General features: G+C 43.5%; 1 protein-coding gene across 3 annotated transcripts in view; it reads left to right on the plus strand.

Moving 5' to 3' along the window:
* The window catches only part of GOLGA4 (golgin A4), a 107,872-nt gene that overhangs the window by 25,260 nt on the left and 57,954 nt on the right, over nucleotides 1-24,658 (plus strand). For all 3 annotated transcript variants that reach the window (XM_083188235.1, XM_083188236.1, XM_083188237.1), the window contains 6 exons: nucleotides 9,889-10,203; nucleotides 10,551-10,598; nucleotides 10,992-11,048; nucleotides 18,804-18,902; nucleotides 19,542-19,662; nucleotides 21,643-21,830. In XM_083188235.1, the coding sequence (XP_083044361.1) occupies nucleotides 9,889-10,203; nucleotides 10,551-10,598; nucleotides 10,992-11,048; nucleotides 18,804-18,902; nucleotides 19,542-19,662; nucleotides 21,643-21,830 (828 nt within the window). The remainder of the gene's footprint in view (nucleotides 1-9,888; nucleotides 10,204-10,550; nucleotides 10,599-10,991; nucleotides 11,049-18,803; nucleotides 18,903-19,541; nucleotides 19,663-21,642; nucleotides 21,831-24,658) is intronic.

The following is a 24,658-nucleotide window of genomic DNA, read 5'->3' on the forward strand; positions in this document are numbered from 1 at the left end:
AAAAAAATTTTTCCCCCTTACAATTTATCCTAAGAATGACAATACAGTAACGGTTCTCTGGGTCAATGACCCTATCAATGCTCTCATGAGGAACGTTACGTTTTGATAAATATAACCACACCACGGGCTTTAGTAAAAGGACTAGATCCCAGTACTTGCCATTCTAGCATATTGAGTTTAGTTACTTGTGAGGGAACGAAGTGGGTTTCTTGGAGAAACGCTAATTGGGTACCTTGTGTGTTTGAGAAACAAGAGGATTTTTCTCCTCTTCGCCAGGGAATTTAAACAACTGACGTTCCACATCCCAATATTCAAATCAAATCTAACTCTGAAAGGAAGATGTACATGCTAATTGATTTCTAAGAAAGAAATATAGGGGTTTGATCAGTCTTTTAACACTGCAAGTGAAGCATAATATCCCTTTGTTCAACTAAAACCTCTTTCATTAAAAAAAGGAGTCAACAGCTCATTAAATGTGGATGGGACTGGAAAGGCCATTATGAATCTAATGTATAGAAACAGATTTTGAATAAAAAAAGAAATCAAAGGCGCTATATATGTATAATAAACACATGAAATTCTATCACTCTCATTTCGGTTAAACTAGATATTCTAAATAATAACTAGAAAAAAAAGGGAAAATGTGCTAAACTCTTCTTAATATACTGGTTCAATAGTCCTTTAGACAAACTGGAAATAACTTTCTTGGGTACGTCTTCCAATGTGGCTATTAATCCATAATTTCTCATGTGTTGAAAATAAATCAGAAAAAGCAACAATGTGTATATTAAGTACATAATTTTTTTTTAAATAAAATATATATAAAATGATTGGACTCTTCGACCAGGAGGCACAAACAAACACTCTAGACCAATCACTAAAGATGTTATAAGGGTTCGGACTGGTAAAAAGTAAAGAAATGTCTCAATTACCTCTGTGATTTCAAAGGTCTGAGAAAATCCCTAAAAAATGTTAACCTGTTTTGCCTCTAATGGAACCTTTTTCAAGACATGTCTTTAACATCACGGAGGTAATTGAGACATTACTTTATCTCCAATCTTTATGTGGTTTGTGGTATTTTGTGTTTTTTTCTTTTTTTTTTTATCAAACATATTTTCCTCTACCTCCCCCATGGCAGCCATTACATATGGGTTTTTCCCTGATTGGGTAGCTTTGGAAAGGAAAAAAAGACTCCTCCTGTATAAAAGGCTCCTCCTCCTTCCTGCTTGCGTCTTTTTTTCCTTTCCCTAAAGAAACATGGGTAGCAGAAAGGTGGTGGCTTGCCCTGTGAAGTCTGGTTTAAATCTCCCCTCATTCCTTCCGGGGATATGGAGGGGAGAATGGGTACCTGAAAGGGCCCGGGTCTCACGAGCCGCATGCCGTCCTCAGGTGTGGGCGGCTACAGGCGGCGGCGTCCTAGGTGACTGAGGGAGCGGTCATCTGTCCGGGTCCATCAGACAGTGAAGCCGGGCGGACGTCGAGGACACTCGCAGCAACGGCGGCGGGTGAGAAGGCGTGCGCGCGCGGAGGCGCCGGAAGATGACGACGTACGCGTCAGCGTCACCGGCGTGGGAATGCGTGTCAGTGAGTAATGGACGCATGCACGCAGCGCGCGGCTGGATGACGCGGCCGGCTCCGATTGGAGGGGGGCCGGCGCGCCAGTATATGAGCAGCAACGCCAGGCAGCTATGCCACCAACGGAGCTCCCAGCTGAAGTGTGTAAGCGGCGGCAGACGGAGGTACTATCGAGCGAAGTGACCACTGGAGGGTGAGTGTGCTCACAATGTGACTATTATACCTGTCTTGGCCGCTTGACACTAAGGTATCATGTCTTTTTAGACTAGACTACCTAAAAATGGAGGAGGAAAAGAGACAAGCCATACAAAAGTCGGGGTAAGCCACCATGAAAAGAGAGCAGAAAGGTTATAATGTGTACGTGTATAGTAATCAAGAGGCTTGTTTTAACAGGTCTGACAGCAGTAAAGATAAAGCGGGGAAAGCCAGGCACAAGAAACAACATGTTGACAAATGCCTGATGTGTGACAAAAACTTGCCGGATAAACATGTGGGCAGTGTATGTGAAACATGCAAAGTCCCTAGGATCCCATTGTCACAAATGTCCGGACTAGTGGACATGCTTAAAACAGCCCTTGCCGGGACTTTTGTGACCCAGGAAGACCTGGTGAAAGCAACTGGGAAAAGGGGGCGCTCCCGCATGAGTGAGGAAGAGTCTGGGGAGGAACCAGGAATCTCTACAGCAGAGGTTGTAGAGGACACAGAGGACACACCAGTGGATAAAGCTGAGAGTGACTTCAGTGTGGATATGGTGGAGAATTTGTTAGCCCTGATAAATAAGGCACTCAATATAGAGGAGGCCCCAGAGGAGCTTAAATTACAAGAATTACTATTTAGAGACAAGAAAAAGAGGAATAAAATCTTTTCTTTATCGCAGCCTTTAACTGAGATGGTACTGGATGAATGGAAACATCCGGATAAAAGGACGGTGGTTCCGGCGAAAATGGGGAAGATGTACCCATTCCAGGCGGATCTCACTACAGCATGGGATGAGCTACCGAAAGTAGATGCAGCAATTGCGAGGCTTTCGAAAAAAACAACCCTCCCCTTGGAGGACGCAAATAACTTTAAAGACCCAATGGAACGGCGTATGGAACTGGGGCTAAGAAAGCAACACCTGATTGCAGGAGCAGCACTGAGGCCGGCAGCAGCTATGGCCATCACGTCTAGGGTGACGCGAGAATGGTGTAATCAGCTGGAGGCGGACATGCTGGACGGCATAAGGAGGTCGGAGCTGCTGAAAACCGTACAAAATGTGCAGTTGGCGATCGAGTTTATGTGTGAGGCCTCACTCGATGCAATGAGGCTAGCAGCGAGAGCCGGGGCGACAGCAGCAGTGACCAGGCGAGCACTATGGCTCAAACCATGGGCGGCCGATGTACAATCAAAGAATAAGCTGCTGTCCCTTCCTTTTCAGGGGGACTACTTGTTTGGTACCCAGCTGGACCAAATCATTACAAAAATTTCCGGAGGCAAATCAGTGTGGCTGCCCCAAGAGAAACAAATTAGAAAGACGCCTGGGAATAGGAATTTTAAATTCCAGAGTCAAGAATATCGTGAGGCGAGAAGCTACAGGCCAGGCAGAGGGTACAGAAGAGGTACCTGGCTTTCAAGGGCGAATTTTCGTGCCCAAAGAGGCAGAGACAGCAAGTTCGTCACAAAACAGAATATACAATGACGCCGAACCCCAGGCAGTTGGGGCCAGGTTGCTCAAATTTCAGACCACCTGGGAGGTATCCACTTCAGACAAGTGGGTACTGGAGATCGTTCGACAGGGCTACAAAATAGAATTCAGAAAACGTCCAGGGTCGTTCTTCACAGAATCCCCAATGCCAAGGGATCCGGTAGAAAAGGAGGCCTTGTTGTCCAGCCTAAAAGAAATGATACAGCAGAAAGTGGTGGTGGAAACGCCACAGTCACAAATAAAAGAGGGCTGGTATTCGCCGTTCTTTGTGGTTCCAAAACCGTCAGGGGGATTCAGGACTATACTGGATCTAAGAAAACTGAATCAGCTAGTGGAAGTGAAGACGTTCAGGATGGAGTCGGTAAGAAGCATATTACCAGACCTCAAAAAGGACGCATACATGACCTCTATAGACCTCAAAGATGCGTACCTCCACGTGCCCATTTGTGTCAGCCATCAGAAGTACCTGAGGTTTTCTATACAGGGGATAAGTTACCAGTTCAGGGCTCTACCATTTGGCCTGGCAACATCACCAAGGACATTCACCAAAGTATTGGTAGTATTGGTGGCAAAATTAAGACAAAAGGGCATAGTGATATGGCCGTATTTAGACGACTTGCTAATTATGGCAGAAACAAAGGATCTGGCAGTAAAACACACCGAGGAGGTGTTACAATTCTTAACAAAGCACGGGTGGTTGATAAACAAAAACAAAAGTCAATTAGAACCGTCAAACAAGATAAAGTACTTGGGAGTGATTCTGGACACTCAGGCGCTCCGGGTCACTTTAACGCCAGAAAGACAGGAAAAATTAATTCAGTCAATAAAACCTTTACTAGGGAAATCAGTGACTACAGCAGAAGCATGTATGAAGGTGCTGGGACTGATGGCCTCGGCCTTGGAAACCCTACAGTGGGCAAGATTCCATACGAGAAAATTGCAGAGGTGCTATCTGACGCAGTGGAATGGCAACAACAAGGATCTGGCCCAGCGAATTCGGTTAACACAAAGGGCGAAAGAAGATCTGAAGTGGTGGTCAGACAGAAGCAGACTGCAGGCAGGAAGACTGGTTCATTTGCACGACCAGGTGGTGATCACGACGGATGCAAGTGGGACCGGCTGGGGAGCCGTCTGCGAGGGTCAGGCGTCCCAAGGGATCTGGTCGACAGACGAGAGGAAAATGCATTTGAATCTCAAAGAGATGAGGGCAGTCGTATGTGCATGCAGAGCTTTTCAGGAAATACTGAAAAACAAGGAACTGGTGGTCAGATCGGACAACCAAGTAGTGGTGTCATATATAAACAGACAAGGAGGAACACGCAGTGTAGGCATGATGCAGGATGCCGAAAAACTGCTGACCTGGGCAGAGGTACAAACACTAAGTGTAAAAGCAGTATACTTGGCGGGCAAGGACAACCAGGTGGCGGACGGTCTAAGCAGGACCCTGTGTGTATCAGGGGAATGGGGACTGAACAGAGAAGTCTTTGCAATGCTAGTGGAGAACTGGGGCAACCCGTGTGTCGACATTATGGCGTCGAGGCAAAACAGGAAAGTAGAAAGGTACTTTTCAAGGTTCCAGGACCCACAGGCCGAGCAGTGGGACGCGCTAACAGCAACCTGGCCGAAGCAACTTCTCTATGCATTCCCACCGTTCCCAATAATCCCAAGGTTCCTAAGAAAGGTGCGAAGGGAGGAGGCAACCGTGATCGCAATCTTGCCAAATTGGCCCAGGAGACCGTGGTTTCCCCAACTACTTCGTATGGCGATAGGGGGACCGGTGCAACTTCCAAGGAGGGCGGATCTGCTGATACAGGGCAAAGTGCAGCAGGATCAGCCATCAGCCTGGAATCTGAAGGCATGGTTGTTGAAACCAGGACATTGCTAAATAAGGGGTTCTCTAGTAAAGTGGTGGAAACGTTACTTAGGGCAAGAAAGAAAAATACATCGAAGGTGTATTACAAAATGTGGCTAAAATACACATCATGGTGCAGGGACAAGAATAGAAACCCGGAACAGATTCCAGTAATACTAGATTTTCTACAAGAGGGCCTAGATAAGAGACTGGCAGTTAGCACTCTGAAGGTGCAGGTGTCAGCACTGGCAGCAATGCTGGACAAAAATATAGCAGAGGATAGATATATTCAGAGGTTTTTTCAAGCAGCGAAAAAGATTAGGCCTAGGTTTCACCAGCCGTTAGCACCATGGGACTTGAACTTAGTACTCAATGCACTCACTAAAGACCCGTTTGAACCATTACAAGAAGTCTCGCTGAAAATACTTACCTGGAAAGTGGCTTTTCTAGTGGCCATAACATCGGCCAGAAGAGTATCAGAGATACAGGCCCTGTGGTCAGAGGAGCCATTCATGAATGAGTTTCAAGACAAAATAGTATTACGAACGAATCCACAATTCTTGCCCAAGGTGGTATCGAACTTTCACGTAAATCAGGAGATTATACTCCCGTCGTTCTGTGGCAATCCGAAAAACGATAAGGAAGCGCGATTGAACAAACTTGATGTAGTAAGGGCACTGACGATATACAAACAAAGAACGGAAGTGATCAGAAAGGAGAAAAACCTATTCATACTCACAGAGGGTAAAAACAAGGGGCAGAAGGCGTCAAAAATGACAATTGCTCGATGGATTCGATGTTGTATTCTAGAAGCCTATAAAGTGATGGAAGCAGAACCACCCAAAGGGTTGAAGGCGCATTCAACCCGAGCGATGGCAACTTCATGGGCAGAAAAGGGTGAAGCATCCATACTAGAACTGTGTAAGGCGGCAGGGTGGGCTTCGGTGCACACTTTCGCTAAACATTATAGGCTGGATGTGATGGCGTCAGCGGACGCAAAGTTTGGACGTAAGGTACTGTCTGCAGTGTTATAAGATAAAAAAAAAAAAAAAGTTTAAAATTATAAAAAAAAAAAAAAAAAGGAGAAGGAAATCTTCTTGTAAAGTTATGTTATAATTTGGTTTGCCCAGCCCTGAAACGTGGAACTGCTTGGGTATTACCCATATGTAATGGCTGCCATGGGGGAGGTAGAGGAAATATCAGATTCTTACCTGATAATATGTTTTCCTCTACTCCACCATGGCAGCATAGTTCCCGACCCTGTATTTTCTGTGCAACTAACTGTTTGTGTTTGAGAGCTAGAAACAAAGACGCAAGCAGGAAGGAGGAGGAGCCTTTTATACAGGAGGAGTCTTTTTTTCCTTTCCAAAGCTACCCAATCAGGGAAAAACCCATATGTAATGGCTGCCATGGTGGAGTAGAGGAAAACATATTATCAGGTAAGAATCTGATATTTCTCCCTTATAATTTTTGGGTTACTTGGCATACATTTGGAGTACCCTAGGAGTGTATAGAAATACTTTTCCAAGAAACCTATCCACCTTCAAACCCTTGAATACAAGATAAAGTGACGGTACTTGTTTCCTAGAACGGCGCCCATCGCGGGCATCGCATGTACATCGCATGCCATTATAATGGCATCCGATGCGATGCCCGCGATTGTACATAGAAATGCATGGTAAATCGCGTCGGTCTCATCGAATGCGGCCAAAAAATCGCATGCGATGCGACCGACGCGATTACTGCGATTTTACACAGGGAACAATGTTAAATGGCCTGTCCTCCGACCTTTTCATACCCCCACTATACACGTCGGCGTGGAGTTGAGAATAGAAAGTATGGCGAGCCCCGCGAGGGGACACGGATACCTGTGAAGCCCGCGAGGGGACGCGTGTAGTTGTGAAGGTATCCGCATCCCCTCGCGGGGCTCGCCACGCTTCGGGCTCGGTGGTTCGCTGTGCTCGCCACACTTTCTATTCTCAACTCCACGCCGACGTGGATAGTGGGGGGTATGAAAAGGTTGGAGGACGCGTACCGCCGCTCCTCGCGGGCTCACTACGCTTGCCACGCTTCGGGTTGACGTTGATCGTGGGGTGGCGTTAACAATTGGGGGGGCCATTTCACACTTCAGGGTGGCTATTTGGGGTCTGTGGGCCATTTAACATTGTCCCCCATGTGAAATCGGGTCAATTGGGCCATTTAACATTGTTCCCTATCCCTAAAATCGCGGTAATCGCATGTGATTTTTTTTTTGCCGCATGCGATGCGACCGATGCGATTTTTTTCCTTGCGATGCCTAAGATCAATATCGTGGGTGCCGTTCTAGGAAACAAGTACCAAAGTGACCTTAGTATGTGTGTTCTCCTGCACTCCAAAATAGTGAGTGTGGTATGCCATCCTTGGTTGGATTTATAACACATAACTATACTAAAGAAACCTTTATGCACTCTATCACAATATTTATTATGGGAGTCACAGTACGTTTCCTACTTAATTCTGGTGGAGGAATACACAGTATTCACAGGAGATAAAAGAAACCTTTGACATCTGTCACCATTTACGAACGTGTGAGTGTGGTACAAGTATACACTGTATATAGACTAAAGAACACTGAAGATTTTTCACATTGACATTAATATCAAACAATATTACACATTGTTGTTGATTTATTTTCAACACGTGAGAAATTATGGATCAATAGCCACAATGGAAGAATTACCCAAGAAAGTACAGTAATCTCCAGTTTGTCAAAAGGACTATTGAACCAGCACACTAAGGAGAGTATAGCATATTTTCCTTTTTTTTCTGATTATTCTTTTGGATATTTCATTTATAGTAAATGGGAGTGATATCATTCATATATGTTTATTACACATTTATAGAGCCATTGGTACTTATGTATTATCTGGACTCCCATGTTAAATGCACCCCATTTTTTCATACCCCTACTATCCAACTACGCTTGGAGTTGATTTTATATAGTGTGGCGAGCGCAGCGAGCCACCGTGCCCAAAGCGTGACGAGCGGACGCGGTCTCATAAGAAAAACGGGAGCCCAGATATTACATAAGTACCGAGCCTTTGAATTATTTGTTTTATTCAAAATTTGTTTCTATACATTACTGCATTTTTTTGGATCACGTTGATACCCATTTGTGAATTTGAAAGGTTACACATTGGCTTCTTTCCACGCAGATTTTCAGTTAGACATACCATTTTCCATTATGAAAATGTTAAAAGACCAAATCTTTGTAATCTGAGTAACAAAGTGATGCATTAAAAGTACTGGTTGGACCCCATGCATTTTATCCATGGGAGACTTGACCTGTACCTTTATAGCAGCACTCTTATATAAACCATACTCAACTTTTTTGTCCACTCTAGGACCTTTATCAAGACCATCAAAGTGCCAAAGATGAGGTGTTTTGGAGCACAGCCTTTTCTAGACAGATCATGCTATGTATTCTTCATTTCTTTATCATGTGCTCTGAGAAATGTTAAGGGGGAGATTAACTTAATGCAATTGAAATGTGGTTGGCACAGTATGAATGTTGCAAATGAGATGCTTCAACACCCGTATACTTGATTTTTATATTGTACATGTTATTTACATCATATACAGTATTAAAGTGTGGTAAATGCTCAAAATGGGTTACATTGTTTTCGTCCTACTGTATATTGTACAAGTTAAGTTTTTGGGGGGTTCTTGAATAATAATAAAAACAAAAAATGCTTTGTGATCATGTTACATTTTAAATTTTAAGGTCATTAGTGTTAATATTGAAGTTCCATCCATAAAGCTGGACCCTGTAGATAGTTAACTATTTACAATAGAAAATGATCTGGCAAATGTTCTCATATACCACTTTTACACCGCACCTCGGACCCGGCTAATTGCCATGGGGCAGTACGGATGGTGTAATGGTTAGCGTTACTGCCTCATAGCACTGAAGTCATGGGTTCAATTCCCACCATGGCCCTTACTGTGTGGAGTTTGTATGTTTTCTTTACTTGCATGGGTTTCCTCTGGGTACTCCGGTTTCCTCCCACAATCCCAAAATATACTGGTAGGTTAATTGGCTCCCAACAAAATTAACCCTAGTATCTCTTCGTGTGTTCAAGTACATGTGGTAGGGAATATAGATTGTAAGCTCCATGGGGCAGGGACTTATATGAATGTTCAGATATTCTCTGTAAAGCACTGCAGAATATGTGCATGCTATATAAGAAACTGTAATTAAATAAATAAATGTTGGTGATGTGTCGGCCCAGGATGAGGTGCGGTGTGAAAGCACCAAAGCTTATAACCTGGGTCGGCCAACCCGGTATTTTTCTAAGCAATCTGTTTAGATCGCTTAGAAAATAAGCACAAATTGTTCTGTGTGTACACTCCATAGCGATGGCTTTGCGCGGTCCCATGCATCGCCTGATCAGATCTTAAGCACATGTAGTCAATTTAGATAGATAGATCATCTGCATGTGCTTAAAGAACAATGAGTTAGCACAGGTCAACCATACACACATCATTGTGTGTGTGTGTGTATGTATGGGCGATCTAGCCACCGGGAAGCTCAAGGGCTATTTCCCTAGCCTACATAGCTTAGCTCAGATCTAAGCATACATTGCCTCGAGTGTATGCCCCTTTAAAACCATGTCGCGCCAAACACTGGTCCGTCCCGATATTGCAATGTGCAAGGGGTAATCGAATGTACCGTGCCTGTTCCATTTATCAGTTAATGTCATGTTTTGACAAGCTTTTTGCTATATTGTTCTTTCAGAACAGTGAGGGGCAATCTTTTGCACAAAGGCTTCAACTCCGTGTCCCTTCAATGGAGTCCCTATTCCGGAGCCCAATAAAGGAAACCTTGTTCCGCTCTCCATCAAAAGAGTCCCTAGTGAGAAGTGGTTCACGCGAGTCCTTAAACCGAATAGATTTGGACAGTTCTGGTCCTGTGTTTGATCCTCCGTCTGATATTGAAAGTGAGGCAGAAGAATCTGTTGGTAATATGGAGGGGCTCAGTAAAGAACAACTTTTTCATCGATTGCGTAGGATGGAGAAGAGCTTAGGCAACTACCGAGGGAAATATTCTGAGGTATGGCAATGTGACTGGGGTAATGTGGTTTGGGTTTTTTATGCACTGTTATTGGCAGTTAAGTAAAATATAGGCTATGAACCTCCTTTCTATAAAATTTAATAATTGTACTGCCTTTACTGGGGTCCAGTGATACCGTATGCAAGGACTACAATTTCTGTGTATACTATTAGCATTTATATGTAAATTGTTCATTTTCTGAGCACCATACAGAGCAGGAATGGACTTTGTTCTAAAATTTAAAGGAAAACCAGCATATTTGTACACAATTGCAAGTCTGTATATATTAGCTAAGTGCAATGACTTTTTTGATGCACGGTCACAGTTTTTTGTGTTTTGCATTACAGCTAGTCACAACATACAGGACTGTGCAGAGGGACAAAGAGAAACTTCAGGTGAGGTTATTATTTTTATTTCCAATATATTTAGGGGCATTGAATTGCACTATTTGTTTCTCTTTAAACCACAGTGTGTATAAGATCTGCACTTAGATCAGTATAGCATTAGTTCAGCCTGGCCAATTGTAACATTTTTATAGCACATTTGTATTATTTTCACTTAGTTTGTAAATGGGCCTGCTTTGCCTCCAGTAAATGCTGCATAATGCAATATAATCACTGCTCAGATAGGGAGATAGTGCTATTCAATTAACAGTACTCAAGGGTGTAGTTTCATTTTTCTAATCATCCCTCTCTGATCTACACATTTTATCTCTTTTTTGTTTTTATTATTCTCTTTTTTTCACAAAACTTGTCGGTTAATTTTTATCTTATTTTAACTATTTTCAGTCCATTTTGAGCCAGAGCCAAGATAAAGCACTAAGGAGAATTGGAGAACTTCGAGAGGTAAGTACCACTAGCTATAGCTAGATAAATGGTTTATTCTTGATTCAGGAGCTATAAGTTTCAAAACATCAATCCTCCTTCATCCTGATAACATTTCCATGGAGGTCTCGCTGTCATACCTGTTAAGAAAATTAGGACATTTTTCTTGGGAGGTTCTCTGTCAATTGAATTATCGAGCCTCTGAAAAATAGTAGTAGGTAATTATGGAAGTATGACCCAGTGCTGCACCCTGCAAAAACAAAAATCCACATAATAGATGGAGAGCAACACTTATGTGTTTCACAACACCCTAGACAACTTTGTGAAAGTTTGGACTTCCTGGACATTCCACTTTGAGGCCATTTTAGCTACTTTTTTTTTTTTGCTAACCTGTCCGTTTATACCCCTTTCACACCGCACAAATAACCCGGTCCGACCTGGGTTGTTGCTGGGTCAACCCAGGTCACTGTGCGGTGTGAAAGGGCATTTTGAAAAATATTGGGTCCAACAACCCAGCAATCCGACCCAGGTAAAAATAAGGGTTCTACCAGTGTTGGACCTGTGTGGGCAGTGTGACCGAGTAACCCGGGTCGAATGACCCGGTTCCCGTTCACTTCTATGGAGGAGGCAGCAGGTCAAATCACTGCCCCAACCTGACACACCGCCTCTCCGCCCCCCGAATGATGCCAGCGACTCGACAATAATCCGGGTCAATGAGAGCCGCATTTTTTTTCCATTATGCAATTTTTATTGTTTTATATAAACATCAAATACAATACGCCATTACACGTTACATTCCAATAGAATCTCACCATTCCAGAGAAGAAGAAATATGAAACTTGTCTGAAGCATCTCCTCATATATAATTGATACATACCACATAACATTAAGAATATGCAGTCCGCATATGAGATTAAATGGAAAAGTATATATGTAGAGGTAATTTACGATAAAATAGCCAGATGGTCAAAAGTAGGATGTCCATTATAGCCCACAAACTACCATCACCAAACATAACACTGAGGCTATTGACACCGGCTCCCCTCCCTCTTTGACTCGCCTCTCTCTCCTATTCTCTCTCTCATGTCCTGAACAAGCCACTTCCCTCTATAATGCTTCCCTTACTACTGCTCTTGATTCTGTCACCCCCCCCCCCCCCCAACCTCTATTCACCCTTGCAAATAAACACCTCAAGTCTGGAACACCAAATGCACCAGATACCTGTAAAAATGCTCACGTACTGCTTAGCGACATTGGAGGAGATCATGCTCTAAGACAGTCTTCCTCCACTTCAAACTTGTGCTTTCATCCGTCAGTGCTGCTCTTTCCCTTGTTAAACAGTAATACTTTCAGAACCACTTCCTTCTCCCCTCCCCTCCTCACTCTATGTACTTGACTTTGCCATTTACTTTACATCCATACACTAGTACATCACATCCCACCAGACAATCTGACACCAAACACTTCCTCTCTCTGACAATCCCTCCTCCTCCCCCTCCCACCAACTCTGACATCCTTCTCCCGTGTATCTGGTGAAGAAGTCATGGCTCTCATCCGTTCTTTCCCCCTCACCACCCATTTGTCCCTATCCCCTCCCAGCTCCTTCCCTTCCTCTTTCCCTCTGCTTGTTCCTGTCTTGCCCATCTCTTCAATCTGTCCCTGTCATCATGTACTGTCCCCTCTGCCTTCAAGCATGTCCGTCTCTCCGATCCTTAAAAAACCTACCATTGATCCTACTTCTCTCTCTAACTACTGACCCATTTCTCTACTCCCTTTTGCCTAGAAACTCATGGAGCGTATTGTTTACAACCACCTTTCTTTCCTCCCACTCCTTCTCTGTATCTTGTCATAACTCTACTTCTGCTGACAGTAAGTGTCCCCCAATGCTCTGTTCTTGGTCCTCTCATTTTTTCTCTATACTTCTTCTCTAGGTGAGCACATTCGACTTCCAGTATCACCTCTATGCTGCTGATACTCAAATTTACCTCTCCTCTCCTGACCTCTCCTCTGATCTCCTCACTCATGTTTCCAGCTGTCTCTCCACTATCTCTTCTTGGATGTCCCAGTGCTTTCTTAAACTAAACATGTCTAAGACTGAGCTGATCATCTTCTCGCCCTCCCACCTAACCTCACCTTCCAACATTTCACTTTCTATTGATGGAACAACGATCTCCTCTAGCCACCAAATACACTTCCTTGGTATTATTCTTGATTCCCATCTCTCCTTTAAACCACACTTTGAACACTTCTTACAGTCCTGTCGCTTCCACCTCAAAAATATTTCCAATACCACACCCTATCTCACCAGGATGCCACAAAAATCCTCATCCACCCTCTGCTCATCTCCAGATTGGACTACTGTAATTTCCTACGGTACTTGTGTAGTTTCACGGCGGCAGCTTGCGTAGCAGCCTGTTAGAACCGGCGTAGTGTTCCCGCGGCCAGCATAGTCAGCGTAAGCGTAGTCAGTCAGAAGTAGCGTAGTGTTCCCACAAGCATCCCTGTCAGAAGTAGCATAGTGTTCACGCGGCCACTTAGCGTCCCTGTCAGATCCAGCGTAGTGTTCCCGCGGACAGCGTAGTCAGTCATCAGGTACATTGTCTCAGCGTTACATTGAGGTCAGTTATGGCTGCTGAAAAGCTTACTATTTTTAACCTGCCGCAGACGGAGGAGGAGTCTGTGGCTTTTTTACAGAGTCACAAGTTTCTCCCTCTCATCAGAAGCTGTGGCAAAAAGGTCAGCGTCAGGGACGCACAGTGTTTCCGTGGGTGCCATCTCACCTTTGTGACGCTGATTCGATTAATCTTTTGTTGGGCCGAGGAGCTCACCAGCATCACCTTTTGTGAGCGACATCTGTCCATCTCCCAAAAAATCAACAGTGCAGTACAACAATCTGATGCGGGAGGCCTGCACCGTCGACCTAATGTTGCAGCACCAACGACAGATTGGCGGCCCAGGCAAGATCGTTGAGGTGGACGAGAGCCTCTTCGTTCAACGGAAAAGCCATGTCGGACGTATGCTGCCCCAGCAGTGGTTGTTCAGAGGCATTTCTAGGGAGACCGGTGAGTGCTTTGTCACAGCAGTTGAAAGAAGTGACGCCAGCACCCTGATGGCCTCCATTGAGAAGCACATCGAACCGGGGACCCACCATCTACTCCGATTGCTGGCGTGCCTACAACACAGAGCAGCTGGAGCTGTTAGGGTACCACCACGCTCGGGTAAACCACCGGTACAACTTTGTGGATTCGGAGACCAGGTTTCACACCCAGAACATTGAGCGCCTTTGGGGATCCTGCAAGTGGCGCAATAAATGCCAAAGGGGCACTGAGCGCCATCAGCTCGACTCCTACTTGCAAGAGTTCATATGGCAAAAGACTGTGGGCGCCGAAAACGCTTTTGAGCGTATCCTCCATACGCTAACCCTGCTCCCCCAGGCTGAGAATGGCAACGGCGCAGATGCAGAGACAAGTGCATCCACTTCTGATGCTGTTTCTGTCAATGCAGATTCAGAAGAATGATTGATTTATTGTTTTGTTTTCTCATGATTAATTGATTTTATTGTTATTTGTTAATGTGATCTTTTCTCCTTTATTATTAACTAAAATCCAGTTACAAGTTAACACATGTTGTCATTACTGTCTCAGATGTATGATATGGCAGGTGTGAATGTGTTCATGAAACACCACCACTATCCACGGCACCCTGAAGTGTGGCGAGCGGATGCGTTACGCATCCTCCCAACCTTTTCATACCCCCACCATCCACATCGGCATGGAGTTGATTTTATATAGTGTGGCAAGTGGATGCGGATTACCTTACATGTAATCCGCGTCCCCTCGCGGGGCTCGCCAGACTATATAGCATTAACTCCACGCCTACATGGATAGTGGGGGTATGAAAAGGTCAGGAGGATGCATAACGCTTCCCCTCGCGGGGCTCGTTGTGCTCCCCATGCTTCGGGCTGCCGTGGATAGTGTGGGTTTGAAAAGCAGGCTCCTGCGTCTCAAACAGATGGAGCACCTCTCCGCCGGTGCCCGCATGGTGCCCTCTCCGCCAAAGAGAGGGGATCATGCTGGCGCCGGCGGTGTGAGAGAGGCGCTGACTAGGCTTGCCAGGGACGCCGGGGGCAGAGATGCAGTTCACAGCAACACTTGTGTAGTTTCACGGCGGCAGCCTACACTGCTACACGGCAGCAGCCTACACTGCTAACATAGCTTAGGCTGCCGCCGTGAAACTACACAAGTAAGGCAGCCGTTGGGATGCGCTATTAGCGTAGCTTCAAACGTAGCGTAAGCTGCCGCCGTGAAACTACACAAGTACCTTTCCTACTTTCTGGCCTCCCTGTAAAACACCTCTCTCCACTCCAATCTATCCTCAATGCTGCTGGCCGGCTCATCTTCCTCTCCAAACGTACTGTGTCCACTTCCACTCTCTTACAAGCCCTGCACTAGCTTCCCTTCAGAATAAAATTTGAGCTCCTTATACTCACTTGCTAAGCCATCACCAATTCCTCTCCCACTTACATATCTGGCCTTATCTCTCTTTACACTTCTACCCACCCTCTCTCTGCTCCTCAAATGCACATCGCCTCTCCTGCCAATTGGTTCCCATTCCTGCCTCCCAAGAATCTGGCCATTGTGCTCCGTATCTCTGGAATTTTCTGCCCCACTCTCCCAGACTCTCCAACCCCCTACAAAACTTTAAATGGGCTCTCAAGACCATCTTCTTCATTAAATCGAACAATTTCTCATCATAACCTTCTGTTTATGCTCACTGCTATACCTGCTGAGTCACCCGTTTGTCTGCCTCTTCAATTTAGAATGCTAACGAGCAGGGTCCTCTCTCCTCATGTGCTTTTTCTAAGATTATATCTGTTACTTTTTTACTTATCAGTGTCTGCTGCTGCAACAACTGTCTTTTATTTACCATGTGCTTGCCCTAACTTGCATTTGTACTCTAAATCATTATTTTTTTATTTTTTTTTGCTATGTATTGTCAGGCGTTGTGGAACCCTTGTGGCACCATATAAATAAACAATTATAATATAAACTCCTATATACCTAATAGTAGAGCAAGAACAAACATCCCGTTGCCATAGAAAAATTTCCGGGCATACCACTTTACATTAGGTGCGCGCCAGTGGTGCCTCCAGCGGAGCACCACTGGTGCACTACCTTTAGGGGTCCCCCCTGACACCCCCTCCGGCGATCGTACCTGAAGCTCCCTTCCACCAGCCGCCATTCACTGTGACGTAGGCTGTGATTTTGCATCATGGTCCAGCCACTCATAGAGGCCATTAGCCAGATGCCACACTAACAGAGCTTGTCTTAGAGTAGGAGGAAGAGTAGAGACAGAGTGACCAGATAGTAAGAATTGGATAGGAGAAATAGGGGACTCCACCCACTCAGTATAAAAACAAGTTAGCGTGGACCCACCATTACCTGTAGCCAATTGGAAATTTGAAGCAATTGTGGGGCTAGATAGTGAACTTGCATATTGGAAAGACCCAAGCCTACATCCAGTTTGGATTTAACCAGAGCCCTAAGTGCCACCCTGGGCTCTCCACCACCCCATATGAAAGAGACTTGCATTTACCGCAAATGATGGGTCGCTCCCGGAACGGACCTGTGTCCTAATACCAGTGCGACCCAGGATTTTAGGTCTGAGAGCAGTATTACTGGTTTCAGCCCACTTCAACTACTCCTCAACTGCCTTGCTTTTTCTTCCCCTTTTCAATTCCTTCTTTACTACTTTTTAATTTAATTACCTACTCTTACAGTATATCCTTGTCTGGATATTACTTGTATTTTTCTACAAACATTCTGACCATGTTTTATTTGTTTATTTTGTGTCCCAATTTATGACTTTAAGAAGAAAAAAAAAACAGAAACAAATTAAATTAGTGCTATGAGTGAAGGCTTATGGTGTCAACATCGGATCGGAATCGGATGCAGATCGCAAGGGTTTTAACCCTTTAGATCCTGATCCGATTCCGATGCGCGTTCATGTATCGCAAGGCAGAAAGTCTTGTCTGCCTTGACTATATAGTGCAGATCTGCACTATATAGTCAGACTTGTATGCAAATCGGATGTTCCTTCAGATACTATCCACGATCCGATCTGATCGGATCGTGGATAGTATCTGAAGGCACATCTGACCTTGTGTACACGTTCTTAGGGAGTATTTAATGTGTGCTGACAGTGGAAAATTTCGGCATACATCTATTCAATGTGGCCATTTCTGACCACATTGCAGGCTTGCAGTCGAATCTGCATTGTCAAAAACAACCCCTGGATTGTCTAATTAGCGTAAATTTTGTAAATCTGCGGCCGTTTTCGTTAACACACAGCCGTTCTGATATTTATATAGTTTCCGACAGTTGGAAGATTCCACCTGTCGAATTTTGGCCATCTACAGTCCTCAATGTTGTCCATTTCTTTGTGCTTCTATAAGATGGCCCATCTTTAAACTCCAGTCTGCTTTGCCTATGATGCATGCTGTTACAGTATAACTAACTTGTGTCCTGTGGCTGTGCTCAGTCTCCCCAACATCACCTTTGTAGCAGAGTTTGGCTGTTTTCACCCAGTGCTGCCTCCCGCGCAGCTGTTTTTGTTTCAGTTAATTAATTTTTTTTTTTTTACCGGGTTGGGATCATTTAGTCTACAGCATGATGGTCGACAGTCATTAAGTTGACATGGGGAAAAGTTGACATAGTTCTAGGGCGAAAGGTCATTAGTTCAACTGGTTGTTAGTTCAACAATGTCTAGGTTGACAGTGAAAAGGTCGACATGGGGTTTTTCACTGGTTTTTTTACCTGAATGTCAACACAGTCAACATGGACACAGTTTAAAGTGCTCTCGCAATGCATCTGGCACACTATTTTATTCTCCCACCACGTCCTAGTGGATGGTAGGGAATGAAATACAGCCTGTCGGCACATGTCTGCTTAAAAAACAGTGAAAAAACCCATGTCGATCTTTTGACTGTCGACCTAGACATTGTCGAACTAATGACCTGTCAAACTAATGACATGTTGAACTAATGACCTGTCGACCTAGAACCATATAGACCTTTTCCTATGTGGACCTTTTCCCATGTCGACCTTTTCCCATGTCGACCTAATGACTGTCTACCATAATGCTGTAGACCAAATGACCGCATCCTGTTTTTACCTACATATGAAAATGGGTATCGTTATCGCCTGTTTGGTATGATTGGTTAATCATACACCTGACTACAAATCCTACAAAATCACTGGCTTTGTGCAGGTGTACCTAAAAGTATTGATAACAAAAGGTGCCCACACCAAAAATGGATTTGGTTTAGATTTCTCTTCTTTCCATTCAATTAGCATGTTATTTTATACAATAAACTATTAAAGTAGCATATAATATAAGTTCATGTGTTCGCAAACACCTGACGCCTTGTGCTTACATAATACTCTTTGTTCTGTATGGCTAACATTGATAGTTTTTGTCCTCACTTACAAGCCTGACATTTAAGTATATTCTCATGCCCCTTTAGTAGCCGGTGCTTTTGTGTAGCTGCACTATGAAATAGAAAAATATAATAATGTGTCTTGTCTTCTCTGGGCAGCCTTGGGCGCCGTTGGAGTGATTTGGCAGAAATTTACTAACAGTGTAGTGTAGTGCCTTTATATGTTTTGAATCCTTCATCTTTTAATATATACCTTAATTAGAATTATTCTGAGAAGAGAAAGACATACTTTACATTCTGAAATGGAAAACCTGTTTAATCAAATGTGTGTTTGTCAGGAGCTGCAGATGGACCAGCAAGCCAAGAAGCACCTGCAGGAGGAGTTTGATGCTTCCCTTGAGGAGAAGGACCAGCTAATTAGTGTGCTACAGACTCAGGTAAGCACATACTCAAACATTTGGTGCATTAATGGGCTGTGGGGTAGCTATATTATGAAGCGGTATCGAGAGCATGTTACATGCACTGGCACTGCTTCTCCCACATGTATGACTGTACAACAGTGTGTGGTAAATGTCAGAGACGCATAATGTGCCCCTGTCATTATCAGTGCTGGCACGCAAATGTGTGGAGCAATGTAAGAACACTGACTGACACTTGCAGCTACTGATTTTCAATAAATGCAGGAGTTGTTGCCCATTCAAAGCCACTGTTGTGGATGCTGCAGCTGCCATGCTGCTTGTGAGATCAGCCTGCTGAGGGTAGAGATGCGCTGCAGGGGGTCTGGCAGTGATCCGTGTTGCTTTAGTACATTTACTTCTGTGAAACAAACACTAATAAGAGACAGAGTGAACTTACTAAATGGAGAGTTCATCCCCCAAAATTTCTCGCACTTCTACTGTATGTGCTCTATAGAACTGTCTAATCAATCCTGATAAGGAAGTTAAGGTTTAGGCCATGCCTACGTCTACTTTCCGATACATGATGCTTTAGGTAAGCTATTTGTTAGGGTGCCTTTATTTACTGTGACAAACACATGTATATTGTATCTCCATTTTTTTCCTTCTGTATTTGTCTAGGTAACCTTACTTAAACAACGGTTTGCAAAAGAACAAAGAGACCCGGAGACTAGCGGTTCATCAGAGCATGAAACTCAGAGCATTGTGCAGGAGGTGGACACAGACAGCGGGTCTACACCTGGTAAGAGGACACTTGAAGGTTTCAGTATACAGCAATTCTGTATTTTCCGTAACCTAGAAAATAATGTGAAGATTGGGAGGAAACACAATTGATATTTCTAGCATACAGAAGTTTTTTTATTTTTGTTTCAATTACTACACAATGATGCTACTGTATTGCTTAGTATGTAAAATAATGTATTCATTGTTAGAATTTTTTTAAACAAGGGGGTAGGGTTTTGAAAAAAATGGTGCTGAATTACGTTGGAGTTTGGACAATACTTATCTATTCATGTGACTTTTGATGTTTGTGACTTCTCCTCTCATGCTTGCTTTTATCACGGTCGTCAACATGCAATGAAATATGGAACCAATTTCCACATACAGGGTCACTCTGACTCAAACATTCAAAATGTACAAGCAGGGGCGTATACCTTACTTACACATAAATGAAATGCTTGACACATGTGAAGGTATCTTTTAAACGATACCCGTACTCACGATGGAATGTGTTACTAACCATATAACCTTTTTGCAAACACCTGACAAATCAATTGGTCTTCCATCAGGCAAGCCCTATACCTCGGCACTACTAACAAGCCAGATAAGCAACATCTCCTAGACATATGGTCAGCTGCGATCTAGCGGCAGGCAGGGAGATGGACGTCTCCCTGCCTGCCCCAGAACTTATGTGGAGGGGAGGTGGGCTCCCCGGGACCCAGGCAGCACAAGCTGCCCCCCGGGAGAGCCAGCAGGGGAACGGGTATACACTGCACCCGATCGTGCATATGTAATGATCGGGAGCAGTGAATATATGAATATGTAATGAGCAGCTCTGGGCTCCCGGCCTCCTGCTGGTTGCTAGGTGTAAAATAAAAAAATATATATTTTTAAATTAAATATATATTCATGTGCTGTAAGCACATGAATAAAAATAGCATGCCCCTTCTCAGAATAAAATTCCTGATTTTTTTTTTTTTACAGCAAATTTAAAATAACAACACCATTGTTTTAAAAGTTCACATTCCACTTAACCATGAAAAGATGGCGATTGCTACACGGTGACACATGGCGAAAATCACTTAGAAAGCAATTCGCCATCTTCTCATTGAATATACTCCCGGCGAATCACATTGAAAAACCACAGCGAGTTGCGGAGAGTATCAGACGGTGAATTGTCCGTCATTCACTGTTCACCGTTGGCGAAAAGTGCACATTGAATAGGGTGATTCACTTTCTGACACAAAAAAATCACCTTCCAAAGTGAAAATAGCACAAATTCGCCATGAAACATGACGAATTGGCATCATTGAATACTGCCCTTTATATTACAAGGACTCATCTGTACAAATTATTTCATCTCTTACCTGCAAGATATACCCTTTATGGTCTTCTTCAGGCTACTGATCATCATCAGCTTTTATTGATGCATTTAAAACTACAGGGGTAAATGATACACAAGCCTGCTCTTTCATTGGTCCCTGTGGCCAAATGTAATAGCTGAGGCTGGTACATTTGTCCACTGTTGTCTTTATAAATTGACCTGTCTGTTCTTTCCAGTTCTTTTGTTTAAAGAGGTCATGCAATTGCCTCATGAGTTGAAGCTGCAACTCCAGTCATTAGAATAAATATTTCTATTCGTATCCAATTAGACTTTCCTTCTATTCACTCTGCAGTGGAAAACATAGCTATAGTCACTTTGCGCTGACAAGCATGGTTCGTATTTGCAACTCTGCTGTGCATTCCGCAGTGTAATATACAACCTAATGGTGCAGCCATTAATGTGTGTATTCTAAGTGTTTCTGGCTTTCATTGTCTTCATTCTGTACCCTTAACTACTGTGTTAATTACTGCCAGCCTGCCCAAGATATGATATGATATAGATATGATTCAGGAAATGGTATTGGTATAGTAAAGACTTTTAATAGCTCTATGATTTTTTTATTTACTGGTTCTCACCAAATGTCACCAAACCACGTCTTGTCATTTTTGTTGCTGGTAGGTGGAGGTGAGGACACTGCAAAAACATTAGATGCTTTGCAAATAAGAGTGAAACGACAGGAGAACCTTCTTCAAAGATGTAAAGAAAAGATTCGGTCATATAAGGACCAGTGTTCACAGCTTAGCAGTGAAAAAGATGCACTACAGAACCAACTTGATGAGAGGCTCCAAGAGCTGGAAAAAATTAAGGTACAGTACACTAGCAAATTTTTATTTTTATTTTTTTAAGCAAGTTTTGGAGAAACAAAAATAGTTTGCTACTGTTTAGCAATGCAAGTCTGGTGTACTACACGGCACGTCTTTCTACTTGTCCTTCAGTCCTTTTGGACTATAATTACATCTGCAACATTTCCTTTATGTTTGTGCTGTTTGAACATTTTAAAAGCTGTAAATACACATGCTAAGGCTCTCCTTATAAACATATTTTGGTACTTATGTACTAACTGGGCTGCCGATTTTGAAATCGGGTCCATCGCATCGCATCCGACCATATCGCACGCGATGCGATGGACCCGATTTTTCCATAGGATTCAATGTTAAAATGGACTGAGTCCATTTTAACATGTAATTCAATGGGAAAAGGGGTCCTTTTCATCTCCTTGTGTTTCCCTCCTATATAACTAATAGATTGTAAGCTTGCAGCAGGGCCCTCCTACCTCCAAGTCTGTCTGTTACCCAGTTTGTTTTATCGCTGTCTACTATTGTAAAGCGCAACGGAATCTGCTGCGCTATATAAGAAACTGCAAATAAATAAAATACCCCTATTATCCAAGTGGGCATGGAGTTGGATATAAACCGAGCGTAGCGAGCCACCGAGCCCGAAGCGTGGCGAGCGGACACAGAATACCGTCCCCTCGCGGGGCTCGCTTCGCTCGCCACGCTTCGGGCCCGGTGGCTCGCTACGCTCGCCACAGGTTTATATCCAACTCCATGCCCACTTGGATAGTAGGGGTATGAAAAGGACCCCTTTTTCCCATTGAATTCCATGTTAAAATGGACTCAGTCCATTTTAACATTGAATCCTATGGAAAAATCGGGTCATCGCATTGCATGCGATATGGTCGTATGCGATGCGATATCGCATCGCATCTGATTGTATGCCTTAAGTTAAGGCATACAATCAAAAAATCGGCAGCCCAGATAATACATAAGTACCCATATTTTTTTTTCTAATATTTGATTAAGCTCCGGCAGTATTTAATAAGAAGGATCTGTTTTACCTCATTAAGGGCCAGATGTATTAAGCTTCAAAGAGTGATAAAGTGGAGAATGATAAACAACCAGCAAATCAGCTCCTACCTGTCCTTTTTCAAACCCAGTCTGTAACATGGCAGTAGGGAGCTGATTGGCTGACTGTTTATCACTCTATGTTATCACCTTTTGAAGCTTGATACATGTGACCTTTAGTTTTGGACTTGGCTTTTTTCCTTATGTGGCTCATACAGAATACATTTACAGAGTGGGTACTTATGTAGTATCTGGGCGTCTGATTTTGTGATTGTATGCCTTACCTTAAGGCAGTGGTTCCCAAACTGTGTGCCGTGGCTCCCTGGGGTGCCTTGGGACACTCGCAGGGGTGCCACGGGTTGGTGGTCCAGGACCAATTCAAAATGATTTATTGTCAATTATTTATGGTCAAAACCAGTGCTGGTGGCTGCCAATCATAAAATATGTGTACAAATAGAAGAAAATACTGCCCTTTGCCACATATAAACACAATCTACTTAATTTTATACATTAAATTCATTATTTATATTTTTTCTACATTTTTGTTTTTGGCCTAGGGGTGCCGCAAAAAAATTTTGATACTCTAGGGTGCCGTGACTCAAGTAAGATTGGGAACCCCTGCCTTAAGGCATACAATCAGATGCGATGCGATTTTGCATAGGATTCAATGTTAAGAAGGTCCTGTTCATTTCCCCACTATCCAAGTGGGCATAGAGTTGATTTTATATAGCGTGGCGAGCGCAGCGAGCCACCGAGCCCGAAGCGTGCCCCGCGAGGGGACGCATATTTCTTAAAAAGTATTCTGTGTCCCCTCGCGGGGCTCGCTACGCTCGCCACGCTTCGGGCTCGGTGGCTCGCTACGCTCGCCACAGGTTTATATCCAATTCCATGCCCACTTGGATAGTGGGGAAAGGAAAAGGACCCCTTTTTCCCATTGAATTCTATGTTAAAATGGACTCAGACCATTTTAACATTGAATCCTATGGAAAAATCTTGACCATCGCATCGCATACGATTTGGTCGCATGCGATGCGATCCGATTTCTAAATCGGACGCCCAGATACTACATAAGTACCACAGAGTGTACTAACATAAGAATTCCTCATTCCTGTTGCTTTCCTGTAATCCATTCACATCCAGACCCCATTTGTACAATTTAAACTGATGATTTCTTCTTGTTCGGGCCATTAATACGCAGTGCTGGAACTTTTAGATACAAATAATTAGGTTAGTCGAGCCACATGTCCTTTTTAGCTGTCTTTTACAAATTTTCTTATATCAATCTGTCCCAAAGTTTCATGTAGTCATTTCGCTTCATTGCTTACTATCCAGATTTTTTTCCTTACATTTTAACCCTTTGAGTGCCAATAGTGCTGTAAGAGATCCTAAAAGTATCTGTTAACAATGCCAGCATCACTCACATCGACCGTTCTTTTAGTATACATACTGTAAATCCAAAAATAATTAATTAAAGTTTAGTTAAATATTGCACCCAAAAAACAGTTGCTGTGTGCGTCGCTGGCACCTTAAGCGGGTATTTTTACGATCTCTCACCGCAACATTGGGTTAAATAATCTTAATCCCACAAATGTTTATGTAACTAGATCTAACCTACTGGGCTTTTTACCTTCCTTAGCCTTACTTATATTGGGTAAGCCAAACTTTTTCATTGGAATTAGTTGTAATTCTATAAAAGTTTTGCTTTGCAAGAATAGCATCTTGGGAGCTTGTTGACTTGTTAACAGAATAAAACGTAATGTAATGCTCTCTAGACTTATTCAACTTTTTTT

This window comes from Crinia signifera, chromosome 5 (assembly GCF_055691185.1).
Source record: "Crinia signifera chromosome 5, ASM5569118v1, whole genome shotgun sequence".
Taxonomy (NCBI): Eukaryota; Metazoa; Chordata; class Amphibia; order Anura; family Myobatrachidae; genus Crinia; species Crinia signifera.